A 21456-nucleotide genomic window follows, 5' to 3' on the forward strand; every position below is an offset into this window, starting at 1 on the left:
TCTATTTAAATTTGTAAGACTCTTTATGTTAGTGTGATGCTTGTCGTATTTCTTAAATTAAGTGTGATTCATATCTTCTCATATGCATCTTGAATACTTAATATTGCATCCCACGGATCCTAGGATATAGGGGGAGCTCTTGCAAAAATTTTCTCTTGAATATGTGCATTTGAGTGTAACTCAATCCTAAATCAATGCACACATTTAGGGAGAGCTCACCATATCTTCTAGAATTCAAAATCCTGTTTCAAATATCTTTTGTAAGCTTTAATCGTGTTGTCATCAATCACCAAAAAGGGGAAGATTGAAAGTGCATCTAGGCACCTAAGTGGGTTTTGGCTTATTGATGACAAAACGATTAAGGATCTAATATACTTATCTAAGTCATGAACAGGTCTTAGTCTAAATTGAGAAGATATATGACGATTGACGCCCTTCGAAAAGAAAAGAGAAGCAACGAGGAGTACTCAATAGGATTTAATTTTCTCTATTTTTTTTTTGAAATTGAGTCTAGGATAGCCGCTCTATTATGAGGGTTGCATTTGATTGCTTGTTTAGTGTCTCAATGCTCAAGATATCCTTTAGAACCAATAGTTGAGAGACACACTCACCCACGGACACCGGGAAAAATAGGCAAAATGTGCTGAGTCCGGAGTCTCCGGTGTTCACCGGATACTCCGGTACTCAGTGTTTTAAGGCCGGAGTCTTCGAGAGAGACTCCGCCATTGAGTCTCGGTTCTGATTTATTTTAAATTGATCGGAGTCTCCAGTGTTCACCGGATACTTCAGTATTTGGTGAGTTTTCAGGCCGGAGTCTCCGAGGGAGACTCCGCCAGAGGTCGATCGGTTAGGCATTTATTTTTTATTGAAAAAGACCGGAGTCTCCGGTGTTCACCGGATACTCCGGTAGGAGACTCGGAGACTCCAGCAAGGGTGGCTCGGTTAATATTTATTCTTTTGTTAAAAAGGACCGGAGTCTCCGGTGTTCACCGGATACTTCAGTACCTGGAGAAGCCGGAAGGTCCGGTAAGTCTCCGGACTTTGTTTGAGTGGTAGCCCTGTCAGGACCGGAGACTCCAGTGTTCACCGGAGACTCTGGTAACTTAACAGAACCATAACGGCTAGTTCTGACACAGTTCTGTGACCGTTCTAACGCCGTTTTGGAATTGAGACAGGATACTCTGGTGTTCACCGGATACTCCGGGTTAGGTCTGTCAGAACAGTAACGGTTAGTTTTTGAGAGAGGGCTATATATACTTCCACACCTCATGGCATTAAAAGCTTGCTGTTGCTGCTGAACTCTACACTCCTAGAGCATTTCAAGAGCATTAAAAATCCCTCCAACCATCTCTAGTGCTAAGTTTTGCGAAAATTTAGTGAGTTTGGGTTTGGAGTGAGATTAAGGCACTTGAGCATCGAGTTCTTCATCGAGCATTCACTGTGATCATTTCTTTTGGAGCTTTGTGCTTCTAGACGGCAAGGCGTCGCCCGTAGAGCACCCAATCTTTGTGGAGTGCCACGGGAAGTTTGTAATCGATTTCAAATTGAGTAAGGAAATTCTAGCTTGATCTTTGTGGTCGCTAGAAGAGGATAGGGTTGAAAAAGACCCGGCTCTTTGTGAGCTCCTCAACGGAGACGTAGGCGCTTCTTTGTGAGGTGGCCAAACTCCGGGACAATCCCTTGTGTTCTCATTTGTGCAATTTACTTAATTGTGTAGCTTTGACAATTTACATATAAATTGTCTTAGTGATCATCTTGCTAGTATTTATTGTTGTTTAAGCTTTGTGATATCTAGTAGACTTAGGATCACCTTTAGATTCTAGCAGCTCGCATTAATTCTTAGTTATTCTTGAAATCCTGTATAGACCGGAGACTCCGGACTAGACCGGATACTCCGGACTGACCAGAGTATCCGACCTTCACCGGAGTATCCGGCAGCTTTTAATCTGCTGTTTAGTTTTAATTTTCAGAAAAGCCTATTCACCCCCCCCCCCTCTAGGCACTTTCAATGATACCATGCAAAGAAGCAAATCCGTGTTTACCTCATCAAACCTATCGTTAAGCTCTCGAAATTGTCTATCAATGACACTTAAAAACATGTCTACATGAAAACGATGGAGATTCTTGACTTTTAGAAAGAACCTCTTGTCTCTTTCAACATGCATGTAGAAACCATCTATGCTAGCAACTTTGATGCCATGCTTCACACAAAAAGAAGTGACTTCTTTAAAAAAAAGTTTTCCAACCATCATCCTCTCGCAACAACTGTAATTGAGTTTTTGTCATATAAATGAAATCAATTGTATTAAAAATATCTTGATCCCTCTTTTGCAAAGCATTACTTAAGTCATATGTGTAGCAAAATATAGTTAGCAACAAGTGTGCCATGAAAACAAACTTGAATGACTTAAATGTTGTCAATATAGTTTGAGCTTGTATAGCCTATGTGCATTGAGAGCTATCTTTTCCCAACCTTTATGAGAACACTCCGAATCGAAGGATACAAAGTAATAACATGCATACCAGTTTTATAGTGGGATCCCCAACGAGTATCTCCTGACCTACTCAATCCCATCTCTTGATTCAAACCCTTTCTAGTTTCAACGTCACCCAATTCTAATTCATCTATATTTCTTTGAGCTTGAGCTACTCGAAGTATTTGTGTCTTTTTACAAGAATTCCCAATAACAGTCAACAAATATTTGAGTTGCCCAAAGAACCAAACACAATCAGGATTTTCCTTAGCAACAACCACAAGGGTTAATTGTAATTGATGTGCAAAGCAATGAACATAATAAGCAGAATGACTCTCATCTATAATTAGTTTCTTTAGACCATTAACATGATCCTTCATATTACTAGCTCCATCATATCGCTAACCACGAACTATATATAAGCTCAATGAATGTTCTATAAGCAAGGACTCAATTGCCCATTTAAGTGTCAAAGTGGTAGTGTTTTCAACATGGACGACACCAAGAAACCTCTCAACTACCCTTCCTGTTCTGTCAACATAATGCAAACAAAGAGCTAGTTGTTCTTTTTGGTACACATCACTAGACTCATCAGCAAGTACTGCAAAATATTCATTACCAAGGTCTTACATGATAAGCCTAGTAGTTTCTTTAGCACAACAATTGATGATATCTTTCTGAATTTTTGGAACAATGACTTGATAATTCTTTGGAGCATTCTTTAGAACCACCTTATTAACTTCTTCAAAAATTTCTGATAGCCACTTTAAAAGTTCAAGAAAATTCCCTCTATTAAGTAAATCTTCACTTTCATCATGTCCACAACAAGCCAAGCCTTGACGTAAAAGAAACTTCAAGCACTGAAGTGAATAAGTAAAATGACATTTATACAAAGCCTTCTCTTGTGTGGTGTTGGAAGCAAAAGACTCGACAATAGATGATTTTGGTTTAATGAACAAATTATATTTCTTTAGAGCTTCACTATGGTAACTAGTAATGCCACCAGCATGTTTGTCAATCCTCTTCGTCATGTGCCAATTTCTAAATCCCTCATTTAAGAAAGCATCTCCACCAGGACAATTAATTTGATCCTTGAACAAATAACAAACATAGCAGAAAGCATCATCTTTTTCCACACTATACTCAAACCAATTATATTCATCAAACCAATGAAGTATGAAGCGACACATACCTCCAATATCTCTTCGAGGAAAATCATGGCCCCATGGTTGACATGACCGCATTGCAATGTATCTCCTTCTCACTGAATCTCATTCATTGACATCATAACTTGTGATGGGAGCCCTCTTTCCAGGATCATGCAGGAGCAAATCAATATCATAAATAGCTTCGCCAATTTCTTCATTTGATAGATGACAATGGCCAGCAAGGTTCTATGCTTGCTTTGTCACTCTCAGGTTCTGCACTTGCCACCTCAGGTTCTGCATTGGAATTGAGCAGCAACCGATGATTGTCAACAGGCTGCGCTGTAGCCGGAGTTGAGGAGGAAGATACCTTCTGTGCCTTACACGCTCTTTCCCACTAAGTTTTCAAATTGATCATTTTTTCTTCTTCATTGTTCAAGGTTCTGCAATCTACATTGCAAAAATACACACGTTACATAGAAACTTCAGCACCGACAACTGGCGACCTTAGCAAAACTTGACTGGTCTTTATGGTTCTAGAATCCAAAAAGGTTACATAGAAATGAATCCAAAGTTGCCATCTGACTATAAACTGTTGAACTTTTAGCAAAAAAAAGTGAAGATGCCAGCGGTTCTAAAAGCCATTGAAATTTTAGCACAAAAGTAAGCTATCTGATTGAATAGACTTTCATCTCTCATGTATTCAGATGAACCGAACAAAATTACAAACATTAGAGTGGAAAATTTAAGAGCGTATTGGCGCTAAATTTGCCTTGTAGAAGTTTTTCCTCCTGAAAATTGGGGATTAGAGAATGGGGAATTGCCGAATTGGGGATCAAATCATCTCACCTTTCGACTTGGGAGTCTGTCCTAGCGTCTAGCCGCCTGCCTGCCGCGTGCGCCCTCGTCGTACTGCCCCGCCTGGACGGGTCACGACTGGACGCCTAGTCCTGCTACCGCCCACCCGCCAGCGTCGCCCAAATGCCGCCCGCCGGCGGCCGTCCGCTACTCGGTTGGTCCTGCCGTCGCCCGCCGGCACCACGCGTCCCTGTGGGCTACGGGCCTACGGCCCCTCCTAGCCGCCTACCACCGCCGTTGTCACCCGTCGGCCCCTCTAAACCCTAGCCATAGGGGCAGGGTGCGGGCCGCTTCGCCAGAGGAGACAGTCATGATCGATGCGAGATGAGCTCACGGTCTGGTGAAGGCAGGACTGCAGGAAGAAAGCCAACGATCCAACATGTCATGAGCAGTTCGACCTCTTGGGCTCATGGCATGTGGGCTGATCGGGCAAGCCGGTTGGATGAGATTGAGTCCCATCTGAGTGTATATATATATACTTGATTTTTTTGTAAAAATAATAGGTCAGAGCAGTGCCATCTGACGCTGCTCACGACTGCCATGTTAGCAGGGTGTTCCACGAACCTGGCACACCGTAGACCACCCACTGGACCCTTTGAACATTGAGTAGTTCAACATTGGTTTTACCATGGCCCAACCTGTCATTCTCCCAGCCATTTTTAGATTTTTCCAAAATATTTATTAAATCTGATAATCCTTTTCCAGAGAATATTTGGGGGAATATATCCCCTTTTCAATTTCTGGAATTAATCTTCTGGCAATTCTTCTGAGAGTTCCATTTGAACTCCGATTTTGATGATTTTTTACCCTAAAATTCATCTAAATTCAAGATCTATCCAACCACATCAGTTTTATAATTTCTAGAGTTCATTTGAATCTATTTGGATTTGAGTTGATTTTGTCATAAGCTATAAATAACCTTTTAGCTGATACTAGAAATAGTTTTAAAAGTAGGTGAATCTGATTAATCATGTTTTAGGCTATAAATGTATTTTTAGTAGAAATAAAATAATAATTTAATTAGTGTAGTTAATAAATAAAAGCCCAATCATTAGGTATAAATGCTAGATAGTTGCATATAATAAGGAACGTTATTTGAGACACCTGGCACATAGAAGTATACCGGCACAAATGCGCATATCTATACCTAGAGAACCCTAGTAACCAGTTAACTAGTAAATCATATCAAATTAGTTATAATGATTTGATCATGTTTTCTCTTTAGGATCACATAATAGTGTAGAATAATAATTTGATGTGATTTTTTATTGATAGAAACACTTATAGTCTTTGTACTTTAGATTCACATAGTAAGTAGATATCAGGAGAAATCTGCAAGAGATGTTTGTGGAAGATGTGATCCATAATTCAGTGTTTGCTACAGTCAAACATGATTCCTGGAGGGGTACCAACCTAACTCATAAAAGAAATGATGGCTTGTTTTTTTTTTTTGTAAATCTTTCTACGATTGTCTCCATGCCAACTAACTATTTCCATGGGTAGTTCTCCTGAAAAGGTGAAGTAGTACCAATACAGACACATCTAGGGTAAAATACTTTTACAACATAACGAGCATGTCCTCCATTAGTGAAGTACAAAAGCACAAACAGCCCAAAGTTCAAGCATGAAAGGCGTGAAAAGGTAAAGCTACAGTTCTTTTTTTGAACGTGATAAAACTACAGTACTTACAACTGAATAGAAGTATTACGTCATGAGATACATACAACAGCCACAGTTGCCACTCCTCGAAGATGCTCATCTCATGTCACTCGATAGTCTATCTTACTGGGCACAAGCTGATACGCTCTAGCCAATTTCCCTTCACCAGAATCCATCGACTGCAAAGACCAAGCTGTACCATTATTCCTCTCGGCCCTCAACCTCAGCACCAGCATGACCAAAGCCGCAAACAACCCTGCAAAGACAAAACCACAAAGCAGAGAGCGAGTAGTTGTAGGTCCGAGTGTGTGTGAGGTGTGAGTGGGTGTGTGTTTGGTGATGAGTGCGCGCGCGTGTATATAAACATATATGACAGCGGTATCCAGTAGAGGTGTTAAAAAAAAAACAGCAGGGAGCGAGTAAATTCCCCAATCCCCTTACTCATATCATACTCCATGTCTATAGCAACTGGGAAGTCCCCATCCATACCGCCACTTGTCTTGTTCATGCTCATCATCTCCAATGCATTTAGGATACCGCTTACTTCATCTGATCGGCTCTTCTTCGAGCCACCAATGGCCAATTTCAGCATGCCCTCATCCTCCGCATCCACAACAAAGTCAATGTAATAAGGACAGGCCAAGAACCGGAAAGATCGAAATCCTTGACTGCAAGATGACCATTGACATAGATATTGAAGTAGATCTCATACAATGCCTTTGCTGACAGTGTCACTGTGTCACAGAAGTGCATACGCACGAGGTACCGGCTGCCAGCAGGCACGGGGAAACCCCAAGTCACATCACATTGCCCCCTGACCTCGCCGACCTTGCTGAGTTGTAGACATCATCGATCGGGAGCCTCCACTCCGCTAATCTGTCTATTTCAGAGGCTGTTTATTACTACCCTAAGTAAGCGAGCTGTATGTTCCCTTTATATATGTAGTCTCATACTCGACCAAATCAACGAACGGTCAACTGATAAAGATAAGGAAATCACTATCTAATTGAAGAGCTCGTTGGCAGAATACCGAACGATCGGCGAACACAGAATTTGACCAGCAACAGTGATGCAGACTAACGATGATCGAACACACGTTGCAGCCGAGACGTCTCTCATAAGAATGCATGTCTCTTTCGAGGCCCCCAGAGAATTTTGCAAGCCTACAATGTTCAGCTCATTACTTTGTACAATACAACATTTGGCTGCGTGTGACCACTTGAGAAGAAGAAAATGCCGATGTTTCGTTCCCTTGCGATTGGCCAGTCGTACATGCTGAAGAGCACCTCTGAAAGATCAATCAATCATTTGTCAAGTTATTTTGGTCGTATGCACACTTGCAACGAGCATGACTCTTCATGACACAGAGATCTGGCTGGGACAGCAAGTTTGCAGCATTTCGCGGCAGATTATCACACTCCATGCGAGTTCAGCAACGATTCTGAATTTTTTCGGCTGCTGTAACATTCATGGCCTTCAGAGGATTCAGAGAACGGTTAAGTGTCTCTCTATCTAACTAAGCGCTAGTACAGTAGCACGCGACTAAGACTGCACAACCGGTGCACCAGCAGCTCATCGTCCCTCGCCGCTGCTCAGCTGGGAGAACACCTCGCTGTTGGCGACGCCCACGCTTGTCACGGCCGTATCGTCCGCCTCGTCCATCGTCAAGAAGCTCGTCGACGACGGCATCCACCGCGGCACGACCACGTCCTCGGGGAACTGCGTAGCCGCGGCGCCGCTGTCCTCGAACGCGTCCCGCCTCACGTGCGTCTCCTGCAGCTGCAGGCAGTACTCCAAGTTCCACAGCACGTCGCTCATGGACGGCCGGTCCAGGCCGTAGTCCGCCAGGCACTTCTCCGCGGTCTCCGCGAACTTGCGCAGCGAGTTCTCGTTCACCTGCCCGATGATCCTCGGGTCGGCTATCTTGTCGAGCTGCCCCTTCTGCTGCCACTTCACGGCCCACTCAGCGAGGTTGATCTGGTCGCGGTCCAGGCCCTGGTCGATCACCGGCCGCGCGCAGAGCGCCTCGAACAGCACGACGCCGAAGGAGTACACGTCCGATTTGTCCGTCAGCTGCTGCGTCTTGAAGTACTGCGGGTCCAGGTACCCGAAGCTGCCCTTCACCGCCGTGCTCACGTGCGTCTCCCCGAACGACGGGCCTATGCGCGACAGCCCGAAGTCGGCCACCTTGGCGATGAAGCCGTCGCCGAGGAGGATGTTGGTCGACTTCACGTCGCGGTGGATGATGTTCTCGGAGTAGCCGGTGTGTAGGTAGTGCAGGCCCCGCGCCGCGCCGATGCAAATCTCCAGCCGCTGCTTCCACGATAGCGGCGGCTCCTCGGAGCCGTACAGGTGGCTCCGCAGCGTTCCCTTCTCCATGTACTCGTAGACGAGTATCATCTCCGCCTGCTCGTTGCAGTAGCCGATCAGCGACACGAGGTGCCGGTGCCGGATGCGGGACAGCACGACGATCTCCGTCTGGAACTCCGGGAGCCCCTGCTTCGAGGCGCGCATGGCGCGCTTCACCGCGATGCGGGTGCCGTCGCGGAGCACACCCCGGTACACGTTGCCGAACCCACCGACGCCGATCAGGTTGCGCTCGTGGAAGTTGTCCGTGGCAGCCTTGATGTCCGCCAGCGGGATGTGGAGCTGCGTGCTGACCCTCTGCATCGCGTCGGTCGTACCTTCGCCGGACCGGCTCGATTGTTCAATCCAGCCAGAGCCGTTCTGCAGGTACGGCGACCATGGCATCTGCGTGCTCTCCTTCTCCTCCAGCGTGGGTCGCGGCACCCACCTTCTCCTCCGCAGCACGACGAACAAGCAGAGCACCAAGCATGCAAGAACAGAGGCACCGAGCACGGCCGAGAGCGTGATCATCAATATTCTCTTCATCCCAGCACGTGACCCGGCCGGGCTCAAATCGGTGCGTCGTAGCTTCATGATCTCCAGCCCATTCAGAATGCCGCCTTCACCCGGGCTGCTCTTCGCTGACATGCCGATGCTGACGGTGAGGTTCCCGGCGATCGGTGCCGTGGCCGCGTAGTCCATGTAAAAGGCCTGGTTCGACTGCGTCTCAATTTGTTTGGGCGCGAGGTCCTGTGTACCAACATCTCTCGCGATAAAGACGTCGAACATGATGCCGACTCCGACGACGGAGCTCAGCAGCTCGTAGTCGCAGAAGTGGAGGCGGACGAGGTAGTCGGACCGCGGTTCCGCCGGGAAGGTCCACGTCAAGTTGAAAGGCCCCGGTGTCATGGCCGTTGTCTCGGCCGACGCGTTCGTCGCGCGCTGCGTCTTGTAGACGATGTCCGGCGCCACCTCCCTGGTGTAACCGACCAACGGGTCGTAGAAGATTGGGCTGAGCGTTGAGTTCACCACCGAGAGCCCCGCGGGGCCGTAGAGGTAGGGGTCGTCGGGGAGCCATGTCCGCCAGAGCGTGTCGTTCTCCTGGGTCACCTTGGGGCCGCCCACGTTGAGGCGGTACACCGTCTCCAGCGCCTGCTGCTGCCACAAGGATATGTTGTTGCCCTCGCTCACCGTGGCGCCCACCGGCGTCACCGTTTGGTTCCACAGTAGCTCCGCTGGAGCCGGGAAGAGCTCGACGGCGTTGACGAATGCGGCGGAGCCGGTGGCCGGGGTGAACGTGATGCGGAAATCCCCGGAGCCACCAGCCGGGACGAAGAACTCCTTGACGGTGCCGGCGCTGGGCGGTGTGAAGGAGGACAGTACGGTGTACGCTTCAAAAACAGAGACCGTGAAGCGTGCGGAGGAGATGCTCACGGAGGATTGCGAGGCGGCAAAAGGGAAGAAGTGGAGGCGGAGGACGAGGAACGCCGTCTGCGAGGCGGAGGCGGGTAAGGAAAGGCCGTAGGCGAAGGCCGAGCTGGATGCGCGCGCGGCGGCGTAGAGCGGGGAGGCGGGGTTGGAGTTTGCGTTCGTCGCCGCCGGGACGCGCGAGGAGGTTAGGAACGGGGCGTCCGGGGTGAAGGTGCGAGCTGGGGCATCGAGCGGGAAGGAGACGTTGGAGGCGGCGCCGCAGGCGAGGAAGAAGGAGAAGGCCGGGGAGAAGGCGGCGAGAGCGGTGGACGGGAGGAAGGGGATGACGAGGAGGATGACGAGGATAGCCATTGAGGCGTAGTGGAGGCGTGGCCGTGCCGCGTGCGGGGTGGTAGGCTGATGAGTGCGGTGGTGGTGGAGGGAAGACTGACGAGTGGTGTGTGGGCTCGGGCACTGTAACACCTCGGGGACCAAAACAAGTCCGGAGGGTCACTTAGGTCAACCTACAAAATCTACCGAAAGCTGAGGGAAAAAATTCAGCAGCACCTCCCCTGAAAGTGAAGGTATAACAGGCAATAACAAACCAAACAGAACAGATATAGAGTATCACACTAGCAAGATAAAGATCCTAGCAAACGAGGTACAAGCCTCGACCAAACAACTAAACCATCATCAAACTCGTTATATACATTATAGGGCAAAAGATAAAATCTAACGGGGCATCAAGTTTAGCCCAAGAGAGAAGGTAAACGTGCAGGCGACGTGTAGCTACCCATCCCGCAAGCGATAGACACCTCAAAAGGGACCTGGAAAGAAAGCACAGGTGAGATTCGAAAATCTCAGCAAGTGAAAGGTACTTTACAAAAGCTATTTAGCCACAGATGAATGTGCTAACAATTCTAAATAGAAACTAGTAATGAAACAGACCGCGAACACTAGGAGAAACAATTATGACTAAGCAAGTCCAACGATAACATTAATCTTTTTAACATTCGGTTGATATAAGCCTTCAGAGCCGCATATATATCTATATACAAGCTAACTAAAGGAAATAAGATTTGATGCGAATAACCCATTGAATTTCGTAAGAAGACATAACCATACACATGACATGCTCTCCTCACCCTTACCCCTCCTCGGGTAACGTAAGGGTGTGCACTGTACCCCTCCTCGGATAACATACGGTACTGTACCGGTACGGTTGCGGCCAGAAGACGACGACAAACTTCCAATGCATGAGATGTATATGTATGACGTGCTTCAAACATAACTATCATAACTCCCGGAATATGCTTGAGACTTCGAAATAAAACATTGCATAAAACAATAATGAACAACTGCATAATGGCATATCGTGCTTACTGCACTTCATAAATCAATCATCGAGTAAACTTCTGGAAACGTAAACAACATAGTAACCATCTCATCATCAGTTATTCAGATTAGATGAATGTATTGTAATTAAGGAATGTAGGCAATCCAATAAGAGGTTAAAGCGTAGCTATTCACTACAATCACTTGCCTTTACCGACGATGAAGCCGGGCACTAGTCGTGACGTGAGGTTGCACCACCTGAACAAACACACCATTAGCACAACGACACCACAACAACGAAGTAGAAGAGGACGCACGCTAATACGCCAAAAGCACCTAAACCAATTACCGAAAAGGAATAACGTCAACGCCATCGGTATGCCTATATTTCGGAAAACTATACAGAAAACTGTATCACATGAAATGATATACTATTTCTAATTCAGAGTTGAACCAAAGCTCTCACTAATTAGACTTTGCTCCGATGAACGAAAAGAATACTTCGACTCGGATATCGTATCTTCGAATCAATAACAATTATCGAAACGAAACAGACTATTGATCACATGAAATAATACGATAGGAATTGATTGATTTGATTTAATCCAACCACAAACGTCCAAAAATTACCGAGAAATCACCTTCGAAGGATTGACGACGAATCCGACGAAATTCCGAAATTTCCAAAAAAAAAATTCCCTTTTCTTTTTTTTCTTTTTTTTTCTTTTCTCCTTTTTTTTTTCTTTCTCTTTCTTCCTTTTCTTACTGGCTTCTTCTTCCTGCGCTGGTTTTGCTTGCTTCTTCTCTGTCACTCGGTCAGTACACAGGGAGAGCGGGAGACCACGGCGGCGCGTGGCAGCAACGCAGCAGCACAGCGCGACGGCGGCTCGGCAACGCGCGGCGCGCGCAGCAGGCGCGGTGGCGCTCGGCGAGGCGCAGGGCGGCGCGCGGCAACGGCGACGGCGCACGGCAGCGGCGCGCGCACGCAGGCCGGCGACGGCAGGCTGGGCTAGCTCGGCGGACGGCGAGCAGCACACACAGCGCACGACGGAGAGAGAGAAACGCGAGCACAAGAAGTGTTTGGATGGATCGGGCGATCCATCCAATACTTATCTTTTTTTTTTAACAACGAACGGTCTTAATTTATTGGATTCGCTACGGGTCTCAAAGTGCCCGGAACGGATATATGAATAGCAAAATGGGTTCGTCTCGATGAGATGAACGCAACCACGATCTCCGATCGTCCATACGAGCAACGGATAAAAAGTCAAATTTTTGGTCAAATCTCTCTGTTTTTTCTCTCTAAAAAAAATCCGGTATTACGGGCACGGGGAAGGTGGACTCGTTCGCGTCCACTCTCTCTCTCTCACACACACATGTGGAATGAAGCTGTTGTCAGAACAATCTCTCGGCTCCGGAGAGATTAGATCCTTTGATCACCTCGTGCCCGGCTGTGTCCCTAACTGTCGACATGCATGTGAAACGTTCACTCGTCTTCTCGCCGTTGTTCATGCATGCACCTCTGAAGCCTAACAACAAAGCATCTAAACTGAATGCACAAAGGCGTACCCGGTCGAGGAGCCTGCTGGTGGTTTTTCAAACAAGTTGCTAGGTTATCATGTCGATCTGCAGCAGCTACCGTGTCCTCCGGCTGCTGTCAAGAATCAGTGATCCAATTCAGTGCACTGAAGCGCACAGTGTTAAAAATCACTCTGCCTGGATTCAACGATGAGGCCGCTGCCTCGAGATTCTTGGAGTGTTAAAAATCACGCTGCTCTATATCTTCATTTCTATTTCGTTTTTCGTTCTCACATTTAAGTCTATCAAGTATGTCGTGTTATAGCTCAGAAGAGCCCATCTTATTTTTACCCTTGTTGGACCCAGACCCAGATCCACTTGTCATGGAAGGGACTGTGTTGGAGATGAAGTAGCCATAGATGGATTACCCTTATATACATAAGGGGGAATACTACCATAAACTGTTCAATATGTTCGAGGAAGAGTTATTGCGATGTTAGGGTGAGTCTCAGGGAATCCTGTCGCGCGTCTATCGAAAGCGTCCGCCGACAGAGAGAAAAAGAGACGCGGTACTATAGAAGAAGGGGTAAGGTCACGGGCGAGTGTCCAAGCTATAGGTGTAGGCCGCCTGTAGCTGCAAGTGCTATGGATGTAATGCATCACGTGCTCGAGCATCTTCTCTGACAACATGGAGTGATTTCTTTTACATCATGCAGGAACAGTCTCAACTAATAATCAATGATAGAAGGGCAATATGGATGAGTTACCCTTATATAGACAAGGTGATCATGGCCTATTTTAGAGATCAATAATACGAGGGGGAATATTGCTATACCGTGCGATGCTTTAGCAATAGGGATAAGGTCACAGGCCCGTGTATCGTTGCCAATATTGTGAAGTAAAAAAGGTTTGTAGAATGATGGCCGGTGATAATTCATTCAAGTACGGTTACATAACACAGTTACACTGCCATACGGCACACACGTAGGAAATTTACAATTTTTGTGATGTTAGGTATCACGATCGATACAAATCGTAAGCATAACATGTAGACACGTCTTAGGGAAAGTAAATAGCCGGCCTACAGTGGATCGCACCAGAGTCAATCTTCGTCACTTGATGCTTCTTTCTTAAGCGCTTGTGCGCGGGCTTCTTTCTCATGCCTCCAATTCATCTCGTCCTCATCCCACTTATTTCTTTGACTCACCCATTCGTGGTTCTTAGGGGATATGAAGTCATCGATCCATTGGTGAAATGCACACACCCCGGTTGGTGGCTGGACATGATTTGTTGCCTGCAGACGAAAAATGTTAGTACACGAAGTGAATGGAAAATTATATTTTCTCAAAGTGATTACATGAGAAGATTTTCTCTCTTTGAAAAGCTGAAAGGATCAGTGACATCCTAAGAGGGAGAGGGTGAATTAGGACACTTAAAATCAATTGGCTCCAAAAACTTCACAAAATAAAACTATATCAATTTCTATCTAAATATGCTCTAGATTTATCTAGTGTATCTACTCTACGGTTCAAAAGAGATTGCAACATATCTAGAAAGGTAAATTGCAAGTATGTAAATGTGGAAACGTAAACAAGGTAGAGAAAGCAAACTCGGTACAAAGGATTTTTATCCTGTGGTATCGATGGCATAAACGTCATCTGTAGTCCACGTTAGAGCAGCCACCTAGGCTATAGCTCCTGGACGGCACCCGGTCATGACCCTTGAGCCACCTAGGCCTCAAGTAGGTTGAGCCACCAAGGCAAGGCCTCACCACAAGCCTCTCTTCCGGTCACTTGCCGTCGTCTTCATTTTGGAGCTTGAGCCAACAAGGCAAAGGTCTTCACGTCCCCGTACAAGAGTTTTGCCGCCGCTCCACACCAAGTCGAAAGGTCAACAAGCTTGAGCCACCAAGGCCTAAGTTTCCGGCGAGTCACCAAGACTCAAGGTGCCGGCGTATCACTTGGTATAAGCTAGGATCACTCCTTGATCTCCTCTCTAGGCAGCAACACCTAGACACAACTCTCTCTAGGCCTATTAGCACTAATCACTCTCTAATCATGTGCTTAATTGCCTTGGATGATCACTTTAAGCACTTTGGTGGTTTTGATGTCTTCTCAAGTGTACGTGAGTTTCACTGGACTACAACACCTTAAAATGACCGAGTGGAGGGGTATTTATAGCCTCAACCTCGCGGACTAGCCGTTGCCCCAACGATCACATTTCGTTGTACTCATCGGATGGTCAAGCGTGTGCAACATTACAAGCGCCGGAACATCCGGCGTGTACTTTCTATGAACTAGCCATTGGAACTCCACTTTCTTTCTTGTGAACGCCGGAAGGTCCGGCGTAATGTTCTCTTTGAACGCTGGAACATCCAGCGTGCATATGATGCCAACCGAGCCATTTACAACCTCTTTGGAAAAAATAGTCTGGCGTGTATTAGACTTCGCTGTAAACTTTTTGTGAACACCGGAGTATTTTTTGTTGTGAATGCCGGAGTATTTTTGTGAACGACAGAACTTTTTCTTTGTGAGCGCCGGAATATCCCGTGTGTACAATTTCAGCAGAAACAGTAATATGTATTTTGGGCACAACTTTTCGCTCCAAACTCCGATTTTGATGAAATTGAACTCTATGGAAAGCTTGTGAAGAGCTCTACAAGATTGTATAGAAATTCATCCCATTTGATCACATAAAAAATTATGAGACAAGTCCAATTCATTCATCACATTGTCCCGGCTCCGGCGACTTCTCTTTTGTTGCATCCGTGAGACCTACTAAAGTATTTACTTGATAAACATATTATTCCCATTGACTATGTTATCATTAATCACCAAAATCATATACATGCTCTAAGATGACCATGTTTGATACAAAAGCGCATCTATGTTCGAACAACAGAAGTACCTTCTCTCGAAGGTATCCAAGTCATGGGAACACCAAACACTGCATGTCTGTCCACAATGGCATTCGGGCCTCGGCATACGTTTTGGGAGTAAGCGGTTGTCGAATGTGTCCCTGCTTGGATCATTTGGTGGTTGACCTTCAAATAGTTGCATGGCCCTTCCACATCTTCCTCTTTCCGCCATGCTTAGTGTTAGTTGTGTTAAGATGGTCGAGATGAAGGTGCCTTATATTGATGAAGGTCATCGGATACTCCGGTAAGCTCATTATCGTGCATCACTACAGCGACAGGGAAAAACCTGTGCATGAGTCAATGCTGCAGTGCCTTATATTAACGAAGGGCATCAGATACTCTGATAAGTTCATTAGCGTGCGTTACTGCAGCGGCAGGGAAAAACCTGTGTATGATTCAATGCTGCAATGCGATGAGGTGATGGGTCGTTGTAGTTCGATAATTGACCTACAGCGAGATTGTGGTGGATATGAAGTAGTCGGTCTGTATGTGAATAGGCTTTTCAGTGCTACCACTCATAGGCCGGTGCAGTCTAGCGAATAGATTTTTCAGTGCTACCTCTAATAGGCCAGTGCAGTCTAGCGAATAGACTTTGTCCACTACCGTTGGGACATCTTCTATATAAAGAGAACTCAATCGATTCTTCTGATATGTATTGAAGGACAACCAACATAATACGTTAATATAAGACACTAACCATGATAGCGATTACTCATGAAGTTCATAAATAGTTCATAACACCAATAATAACATAAGATCATGAAGCTAAACATAACCTAGTAGCCTATAGGTTACGTCCTCTCTTAGGGACGACCCCCCTGGTCGCATCGGCCCTCGGGACCCTATGCCAATGTGCTCTAACCTGGTCAGCTGAGTACGTCAACGGTGACGGTGGCACGATCGTCTGCGTAGGGCGTGTAGCGGGCGGTGGAGTGGCGTAGCTATCATGGGAGGGATGTGTCCCCGTCAGTGGCGCGCCAGGTAGCTGTGACGCTCCAAGCTCATCACTCTCTCTGAAGATAAACTCATACCTAGTGAACTGACAACCATCCCTGCTGAGCAACTCCATGTAGCTACCCTGCGCCTCTACGTCCTGTAGATCATCGATATCTGCACATGGAACAATGAAGAACTTGGTTATCACCGATAAAATATTAATTATGTAACTATTGATTATGCATTAATGCAATATCGTACCTAAGCTGATGACGTGAGAAGTCGAAGGACCTGGGTTCGTGGCAGAAGGCTGCGTGGACCTGCTCCCGGCATAGAAGTGGTCACCGGCACCGATGAAGGCTGGCCTGGACACTGTGATGCTGTAGCAGGGGTCATCGGCACCGGAGAAAGAATGCCTAACCCAGGCACCACTGTAGTGGGGGTCAGTGGCCCAGAGAAGGACTGTCGCGCCGAGGGGCCACCGTAGTTATGATGAGAAGTCGGGGTCAAATACGGTCTCGAAGGCTTGACGGCGAAGGTCGGATGCACCGGCGGGTGCGACAGGTCTGCAGCAAACGTCGGATGTACAGGTGGGTGTGACGGCTCGATGAACGACGCAGACAGGCGTGCCGGGAGAGGAACGTACAAACGTGCTCCCATCTCAACATCCGAGGACATCCTGCAACTGAGATCACTGAAGACCTTGTTCACCTGCCTGATAATCTGGCCTAATGACGCGCTAACCTCCTGCATTGGGACCTCGAGGCTAATGTCGATCCGTACCTTGGTTGCTCGTGCCTCCACCTCAATCTGGTGCAGAATGTCCCTCTCCAAAATCAAAGTTTCATTTCATTACTCAATTTTTTTTAGCAACAAGTATAGTAAATGCGAGTGTAGTAAATGAGGAGTCGCGTAGTATTGTACGTACCTCAAACGAACGCACCTGATCCCTGTGCATCGGATAAGTGTCGTGAACGTCGGCGACGTGACATGGAAGCTCGGACGGTGTGTAAGTGACCCTGGTGTGTGTCCTAGTCACAAACCAGGCCAAGTACTCCGCGTACGCCTCCTCCGAGTGCGGCCGATCCTTGTTGATGATGTCCTCGACAGCAAGGTCCTATTTGTCAACCCACGTCTGGACACGAGTCACAAACGTACTTGTGCTATGAGCCCCCCTGCGCGTCAACCTGAAAAAACATAAACAATTGAGTTAACATGTTGCACTATGTACAATGAGTATATTGTTACATACTTGTATATTTTGGTAGGCACCATCCTAGTCAATGGGATCGGGAATGGCTGGAACTTTCTGAACTGTCACATCACGCAATGCGGTGAGTACTCATCAACGTAGATGTCGCAGACAAGGGGACACCGCGTGAGACAGTACTCCCGGTCCCGTAAGCACAACACCGAAAGTCCAAGCGGAGTGCGTCGATGTATCTCCTCCTCCGTGTACGACCTCCACCGGATGTCGTTCACCGTCAGCTCATCAAACTGGTGAACGAAGTCTGGGTACATGCGGTGTGTCTGCACACTAGACCAAGAGGGTTGTGCACCCAACCTAGGTTAGACAGACAAAGAATGCAAGAAATTAACAAATGCGTGCAAAGTACGAGCTGTTACCCACCGTCTGCACCACAACGATCCCATCGTCGGGCAATAGACGCCGTCCACAGGGAACTAGTAGGCACTGTGATCCACAAGGGGCCTGCCGATGGTGATGCGCTCATAGGACCACATTTGAAGCAGTAGGGGATATCCAATGAGAATGGTGTTGTCGTCCGTCTTCGTCCATGCGTCGAATAGCCCGCGATACATCGCTGCCAGCACAGCAGAAGCCTAGCTGTACCGCAGGACATCGCCCGGGTTGGTGTCCACCACCTCTTTGGTGTAGGGGGTCATGCTCCTCGAGACCGTGTTGCTGTGAGTCTCGGTGAACATGCACAGGAGGTACGCTTCCAAGTGGCGGGACATGTCCTCATCACTTGCCAGTGGGTGGATGTTGTCCGCTTGTCAAAAATGGAACAATTACTAACATCTTCATCCGTTGGTAACGTACAAGAGATGACAAATTAGTTCAAGGCTTACGTACCACAAACTGACTGAGGAAGGCCTTCGTCGGTCCGTGCTTCTCGGTCCCCGGAAAAGCCCTGAACGGGGCTAGGCCGTCCTTCCGTTGAATGACGGAGAAGCGTCCGAGAAGGTCGACGCGCCATGCCATGCCAACGTCCCTAGCCCCTACAGTGGCACCTGCGCAAGGTAGGCCCATCAGGAGCGAGACATCCTCAAGTGTGGGCGCCATCTCGCCGCACGGGAGGTAAAACGTGTGCGTCTCAGGACGCCACCTGTCGACAAGGGCCGTGAGCAGAGCCCGATCGTAGCTGAACCGGGTGGCCGCCTCTGAGCCCCCGACCAACACGTCCACCTCCACCAGCCAACACAATAGAAATAGGCCAGCAGCACGCAACCTGTAACATATCAAAGCTAGCGACGAATATGCAAAACAAGCCGTATACAACGTTAAATTGAAATTTTACAAACCTCGGGATCCAGAGTGCGTCAACCCTCATGAGCTCCTTCGACACATGGTGTCGTAGTACCGGGAGCTCCACAGCCTGCACCGCGATGCGGTACGAATGGTGCCTAAGGTCGAGTTGAGGGTCAAGCAGCTCAAACTACACCATACCTGCTTGCTACAAGTTATTTACAGTATTATAAGGAACCAAACATAGAGTAAGAAGTAAGCATCCAAAATATAACATAACATAATTGAAAGTTCAAAGAGTACACACATATGTTAACGAAAACCAACATAACACGTTACAACCTCAAACATACTGGAAATCTCAGTACTAAAACAGTTTACTACAATGTTGTGCACATGAATATCCATCACAACATGAATTACAACATATAACTCGACGAAACAGATGATCGACGACCACGGGGACGTCTCCCATCTGCACCTGAGCCGGAAGGACCTGCTTCCAAGGGGTTAACACTTGGATCACCAACGGTGCATTTCTTATAAATGTGACCGGTTCCATTGCACTTGCTGCACCATTTCACGCGATGTCCGGCTTCTGTTTCGTCCATGTCATTACGGAGCCTCGTAGTCCAGTGTCATCTCGTCTTGTGCTTCATCTTGTACGGATTAGGAATGAAAACACAATCGGGCCCAGGTTCCTTCGTGAAAGATCCATAAATCTTGAAACCATAGATTTCATGGTTCCAGGTGTTGAACAGAGCTTCCTTCTTAAAGTAGTAGGAGACGTATCTCCGAGTCCTCATCCCTGTCAGAACTTCGTATCTGTGCTGTGCAGTTCCCATGATCTTCACCCGGTGCATCTTTGACTTCTTTGTCTTGTCTTCCATGTACTTAGTTATATTCGTTCCATAAATCAGATGAGCATCATTCAGCGTCGGGTGCGCTATGGCATAGCGGTCCCTAAAATACTTGCACGTCCCTTGAAGTATGAACTCTACAATACTCACCAGCGGTAACCCCCTCACACCTTTCATCACCCAGTTATAAACCTCTGCCAAATTTGTAGTCATAATATCGTAGCTAGCCCCATTTGTGTCATAGAGCAGAGCCCACTTCTCCTTCAGCTCATTCTCAATCCACTCGCTAAATGACTTAGTAGATGACCCGGTCATCTGCGTTATGCCAGCTTCATTATCTATTTGGAGGGACTCAAGAGGTACTAGTTCATCCTCCGGTCCCCTCACGGGCCTTCCTGCACGCTCATGTGTTTGCTTCTTCGTCAGCTCATCCAGTGTCTTCCAAAGAGCATCAAACTTCCGCTGCTGGTTCTGACCACACAACCTCTTGAACATGTTCGTGAGGTTCTTGTTCTTGAATTGGCGGAAGAAGTTTGGCACCCAAATGCCTCATGCACCACCTACTCCTGAGATCTGGCCACACAGGTCCCATCATGCAATCGTCTGTTCTGTTTTGCAGCTCCTGAATTGCCGCGAGCATCCTAGCATGCTGGTCATGTATAAGGCACACGATCAATCGAGCACCAACAATTATCATCTTGACACGGTAGAGGAACCAGTACCAACTGTTGGTGTTCTCACTCTCCACAAATACAAATGCCAACGGCAGAACTTGGTTGTTCCCATTAACTCCAATAGCAGTTAGGATCTGGCCCCTGTACTTCTCGGTAAGAAAAGTGCCGTCGATGCACAGGATAGACCGACATTGCTCGAAAGTTTTGATACATTCTCCTAATGCAAAGAAGCATCGCTTTAGGACATACTTGCCAGGTTTTGACAATAATGCTTACATATCAATGTCGTAATACGTCCCCGAATTCCTTCGAGCTATGGTCTGCAGCAAGTGTGGAAGATTGTCATATGACGCTTCGTAGGTCCCGAATCTTATCTCAATTGCCTTCCTCTTCGCCCTCTATGCCTTGTTGTAACTGATAGTGTAGTTGTACTTATCCTCAATTTGCCTGATTATGGATCCTAGTTTGTAGTTTAGGTTGTTCATAATCTAGACGTACATCACATTGACGACAAAGGCTGAGGTGATATTCATGTGGCTGGGCTCAAGTTCGTCCAGGGTGCAAGTGTGCTCCACCACTATGGATACCTCCCAGTACTCAACCCACCTCCCTTTGAAGTTGTGCACCCACCACAGGCAACCCTCTTTCACGCACTTGACATCATATTCCTTCTTGTTTTACTTGACAGCATAAAACTGCCGACGAAATGATGTCGTCCATTGAGTCACAGCATCTTTCATGGCCTGACTGGTATGATACCTAGCACCCTCGGTCACCTCATTCTGAGTATACTCACAGGCCACCTGATTTCCCTCATTCACCATAAGGTTATTAAA

General features: G+C 47.0%; 1 protein-coding gene and 1 long non-coding RNA gene across 2 annotated transcripts; both read right to left on the minus strand.

The window, feature by feature from the left end:
* Positions 1-3295: 3295 nt before the first annotated feature.
* LOC133929293 (uncharacterized) lies at positions 3296-6525 on the minus strand. Its single transcript, XR_009911586.1, has 3 exons — positions 6167-6525; positions 3667-4069; positions 3296-3565 (listed from the first exon to the last, which is right to left on the minus strand). It is a non-coding gene; the product is annotated as an uncharacterized LOC133929293 (long non-coding RNA).
* An 836-nt stretch (positions 6526-7361) lies between these two features.
* Positions 7362-10361, minus strand: LOC133929291 (probable receptor-like protein kinase At5g24010). The gene has a single exon (XM_062375990.1). It carries the CDS (start codon positions 10262-10264, stop codon positions 7709-7711), a length of 2556 nt encoding a protein of 851 aa, XP_062231974.1. The 5' UTR covers positions 10265-10361; the 3' UTR covers positions 7362-7708.
* Positions 10362-21456: the final 11095 nt, after the last annotated feature.

Source organism: Phragmites australis, chromosome 9 (genome assembly GCF_958298935.1).
Source record: "Phragmites australis chromosome 9, lpPhrAust1.1, whole genome shotgun sequence".
NCBI classification, from domain to species: Eukaryota; Viridiplantae; Streptophyta; class Magnoliopsida; order Poales; family Poaceae; genus Phragmites; species Phragmites australis.